We start from the raw sequence: 5,212 nt of genomic DNA on the forward strand, positions 1-5,212 counted from the left end.
GAAGGGTCTAGGCCCGAAACGTCAGCCTTCCTGCTCCTATGATGCTGCTTGACCTGCTGTGTTCATCCAGCTCTACACCTTGTTATCTTAGATTCTCCAGCATCTGCACTTCCTACTATCTCTATTGATTCAAGGAGTTGTGTTTCTACAAACAGTTGGAATGGAACATTTCAGCATTGCTTGAGAGTTAGAATAGCTGCACAGTGCTCTGCACTCTGAATCTCTTTCCAATTCACAATGCACTTTGTTTGCTGAGGCCCTAAGTTTCTGACATACTTTCGCACCATCTGATGAGATGTTCTGACATTAAAAAACGGAGGGCTGAATGGATTCGAAACCAAAAAACAAGAAACTCAACCCAACCAATCTGCTTTTGTAAAGCTAAAAGGGTTGGACTGAATGAGATTGTGGGCTAAGGCTAAACAACTTCTCACATGTTTATCCAGTGCTGGAACATTCAGCATATTGGGTTGTAGGGCTCTTCAAACAGCTGTCTTTTGCCCAAACAACTTACCCTTCTTCTCAGACGAGATAAACCAATATGATTTCTTTCAATTCTGACACCACCCTTCAGGGCGAGCAGGACAGTGCATCGGAATGGATATTTACATGCTGTGTACTCCTACGAAGAGGAGACGTTGCATCTATCTATGTCGGATTTGACCTGGGAGCCCAGTGTTAACCCTCCATCTCCAGAAGCTGCAAAAAGTTGTGAGAGGTTTATCATAGAGAGGAGACTTCCTTTTTGCCTTCTTTATTTGTTCGAGATTCATAAAGAAATATGCTGTACGACAATATCACAGTGAGCATTATATAAAGATTTACATTCATGTGAACTGTAAATGTTAAATATAACATTCAGGATCATCTTCACCTGAGCAAAGAAAGCTCATGTGACAAAGAGAGGACGATATATTGTTGCCAAGCAACTGGCCATTGGTAAGATGCCAGAACATCTGCAAAACAACTATCTTGGTTCCCTCTTCCCCGCCTCGCTCTACCCCTTGCTAAGATCCAATGTCACAGCTGTACTGAATATCTGTGTTGTCAATGTTACGTGATGAAAAACAGATTTGATGTTGGCGTTATGCCAGGAAAATTCAGTGTTTAAAGGGCTTATTGTGTTGTGCAATTGCTCACTGGCTAGTTGGTCATATTTGCTGCTTGTTACTTCTGACTTTAAAGACCCACTCTGTCAATGCAGCATTTGCCCATTTAAAGGGACCATGCACCTTTTTGTGCGGCGTCGCTCTGTGAAGCAGTGACAATTCCTGAGCCAAGTTGCAATGCTGGCAATGATTTTAATCGACAATGCCAGATGATTGAAGGGAAACTCACTTGGTTTACAAAACAGTCATATAGTCTCATGGCTTCCCATGGACATTGCAGTGTGTGGTCAAGAATTCCTGGTCTGTCGACTAATCTCACCCTGAGTTGGCCTTCAGCACCCATGTTCAGGGAGGGAAACCCATACTGTGCTCATGATCACTGGAAGACCCTTGCACCTTGGTGGGCACTAACTCAGACTCACACCCCCTCCCCCCCAAACAGTTGAACAGTACAGAAGCACTCACTTCCTAGACTCTCACATGAGCAATGGCCACTTGGGTGATGTCTTGGAGGTCAGAAGTGAACTGTCAAGCATAATCAATAACATGCTAGAATCATTCATGATTTTATTAAATATTTCAATTGACTGAGAAAAAATGGATTTGTTGTTACACTGACGCAATGGATCTTGGGAAGAAAGCAGTGGATCTTGGGATGGCTGGCATGATGGCTTAGTGGTTAGCACTGCTGCCTCAGTGCCAGGGACCTAGGCTTGATTCCAGCTATGGGTGACTGTCTGTGTGGAGTTTGCATGTTCTCCCTGTGTCTGTGGGGGCGTGCTCTGGTTTTGTCCCACAGTCCAAAGATGTGCAGGTTAGGTAGATTGGCCATGGGAAGTTTCCCTATAGTCTCCAGGGATGTGTGGGTTAGCTGTGGGAAATGCAACATTACAGGAATAGGGTAGGGCGTTGGATCTGGTGATATGCTGTTTGGAGGGTCAGTGTGGACTTGATGGGCTGAATGGCCTGTTCCCACACTATAGGGATTCTATGATTCAGTAAGGAATCCATCGGTTAAAAGTCATTTCTCACTGAGAAATGTTTAAGATTTTTTTTGAACCAGTCATTTTTTTCATTGTAACTTTTCCCATATATTACATAACACTATATATATTTTCCACACTTGTGCTACATTGAACTTTAATAACTTTGGATGTGTCCATCGTTAAAGCAAACTGTAAACAACATATGAAAGCAAATTTCATAAAGTTTTTTAAATGCTAATGCCACTGACGTTTATGGAGGTTGAAACTGATCAAAAATTGCAACAGTAGAAACAGCAGACAGTAAAAACCACAAACGGTATGTTGGCCTTCATAGTGAGAGGATGCAAGGACAAGAGCAGGGATGTCTTGCTGCAGTTGTACAGGGCCTTGGGGAGACCACACCTGGAGTATTGTGTGCAGTTTGGGTTTCCTTATCTAAGGAAGAATGTATTTGCTATAGAGGGAGTGCAACAAAGGTTTATCAAATTGATTCCTGTGATGGTAGGACTGACGTATGAGGAGAGATTGAGTCGGTTAGAATTCTATTCACTAGAGTTTAGAAGAATGAAGGAGTATCTCATAGAAACCTATAAAATTCTAACAGGTCTACACAGGTTAGATGCAGGAAGGATGTTCCCGATGGTGAGAGTATCCGGAACCAGGATAAGGGGGTAAACATTGTAGGTCTGTGATGAGGACAAATGTCTTCAGCCAGAGAGTGGTAAAGCCTGTGGAATTCTCTACCGCAGGAAGTGGTTGACGCTAAAACATTGTGTTTTCAAGGAGGTAGATGTATCTCTAGTGGCAAAAGGGATCAAGGGATATGGAGGAGGGCAGGATTAAGGTATTCAGTTCGATGATCAGCCAAGATGATATTGAATAGCAGAGCAGACTCAAGGGCTGAATGGTCTAGTCCTGCTCCTATGTTCTATGTTTATGTGAATTGTTGGAAATTCAGACTGAACAACTGATCACAAAAGGCATGGGTATATTGAAGCCAAGAATTGTGAACTGTATTCTGTTAAAACTGAATGAATTATGCTTTCATATGCTTCCATAATTTGTTTACTTTAAACAAGGGACATTGTAATTGACAACCCATAACATACATTTGTATATATTTAAAAGCCTTAGGAGATCCCAAAGCACTTCAACTCACAGTTAATGAAGTTTGTGAAGTGTGATTACTGCTATAATGCAGGAAATGAGGCAGTCAATTAGTGCACAGCAAGTTCCCGCAGTCAGCAACATGATCTGCTTTTGTGAATCCTGGTGAAAGGAAAAATATTGGCCCAGAGATGAAGGAAATCACCTCTGCTCTTCTCAGAAATTGTGGCCATGGGATTTTTTTTTAAATCACCACCTGAGAGGCAGATGAGGCTTCAGTTTGACTCCGTCCTATTTTTACATGCACACTATACAGCGAAATCCTTGCTGGCATAGTCTGGTCACCTCTCCAAATACTAGTGAACCAGTCTACTGTAAATTCCTTATAAATTGATCATGTGGTTTTGGTCTATATTTAACTTGGGTCTTTTGTTATTCTTACTTGTAAATACAATTACATGCTTGTTTGATATTCAGTGGTTATAGAACACATATAAATGACACTGACCTGAATGCAAGGCAGAATTATTTGTAGGCAGTCAATCAAATAATAAGAACAGAAGCTTATAAAGTTAATTTACTTAGGGCAAGGGCTAAAAAGCAGTGAAGGATTGCAATCGACGATACCCAGGAAGGGTGGGAACAGTGTAGTGGGGCTAAAAGGGTTAAATTATGAGCTTGTGTAGGCAAGGCTTCACGTGTGGAAGATTAAGGACTGATCTAATTGACGTGTTGGAGATGAATGAAAGATTTGTTAGGATAGGTAAAGAGGAACCATTTCCTCTGGTGGGAATCCAGAACAACGGTTGGGAGGGAACCTTAAAATTGGAGAGAGGCCATTCAGTGCTAATGTCAGAAAATGGATGATGTCAAAAAGAATTTCTTCACACAAAGGACTGTGGAAATCTGGAACACCCTCACGCTGGAGTCAATTGAAAATTTCAAGATGTTTGTTGGTTATTAAGGGTTAGGGAACCAAGGTGGGTAGCTAGAACTAATCCACAGATCAACCATGATCTAACTATGGCAGATGAAATTCAGTATAAGCAAGTGTGAGGTTATCCATTTTAGACCAAGGAAGGATAGATCAGGGTACTTTCTAGATGGAATGAAGTTAAATACAGTGGATGTCCAAAGAGACTTGGGAGTTCAGATGGTTAGATCTTTAAAATGCTGCAAACAGATCCAGAAAATAATCAACAAAGTTAATGGCGTTTATATCTGGAGGACTGAAGTATGAGGATGCAGAGGTTATGTTGCAGTTATACAAAACCCCGGTTAGACCCCACTTGAAGTGCTGTGAACAGATCTGGGCACCACACCTTAGGAAGGATAGATTGGCCTTGGAGGAAATACAATGTAGGTTTACAAGAATGATACCTGGACTTCAGGGATTAAGTTATGAGGAGAGATTATACAAATTAGGCCTGTTTTCTCCATAATTTAGAAGGTTAAGGGGTGATCTTAACCAAGTATTCAAGTTATTAACAGAAAAGACAGGGCAGATAAAGATAAAACATTTCCACTGGTTGGGGATTCTAGAACTAGGGGCATTGTCTGAGAATTATGGCTAGACTGTTCAGGAGAGATGTTAGGAAGCACGTCGATGCATAAGGAGTGCTTAAGGTTTGCAACTCTTTTCCACAAATGGCAGTGGATGATCGATCAGTTGTTAATTTTAAATCTGAGATTGATCATTTTTTGTTAAGCAAAGGTATTAGGGCCAAAGGCAGGTCTGTTGAGTTAGGCCATAGATGATTGAATAGAAGAAAAGGCTTGACAGGCTGAAAGGCCTAATCCTGTTCCTATATTCCAAATTCAATGGGGAAAACAAGCTTGATTTTTTTTTTTTTATTCTCTTTAATCATTCACAGGATGTGGGCATCGCTGGCTGGGCCAGCATTTATTATCCGTCTTGAGTTGGCCCTTGAGAAGATGGTGGTGAGCTGCCTTCTTGAACCGCTACAGTCCATGTGCTGTAGGTAGACCTACAATGCTCTCAGGGAAGGA

The 5,212-nt window shown here is 41.5% G+C and overlaps 1 protein-coding gene across 1 annotated transcript in view; it reads right to left on the minus strand.

Annotated features, from left to right (window-relative positions):
* LOC109924537 (nuclear receptor subfamily 4 group A member 1-like) overlaps positions 1-5,212 on the minus strand; it is a 36,558-nt gene that overhangs the window by 8,818 nt on the left and 22,528 nt on the right. The window contains exon 3 of the mRNA XM_048618830.1: positions 2,233-2,284. Within this exon, the coding sequence (XP_048474787.1) occupies positions 2,233-2,284 (52 nt within the window). The remainder of the gene's footprint in view (positions 1-2,232; positions 2,285-5,212) is intronic.

The sequence above is a fragment of the Rhincodon typus genome, chromosome 41, assembly GCF_021869965.1.
Source record: "Rhincodon typus isolate 14 chromosome 41, sRhiTyp1.1, whole genome shotgun sequence".
NCBI classification, from domain to species: Eukaryota; Metazoa; Chordata; class Chondrichthyes; order Orectolobiformes; family Rhincodontidae; genus Rhincodon; species Rhincodon typus.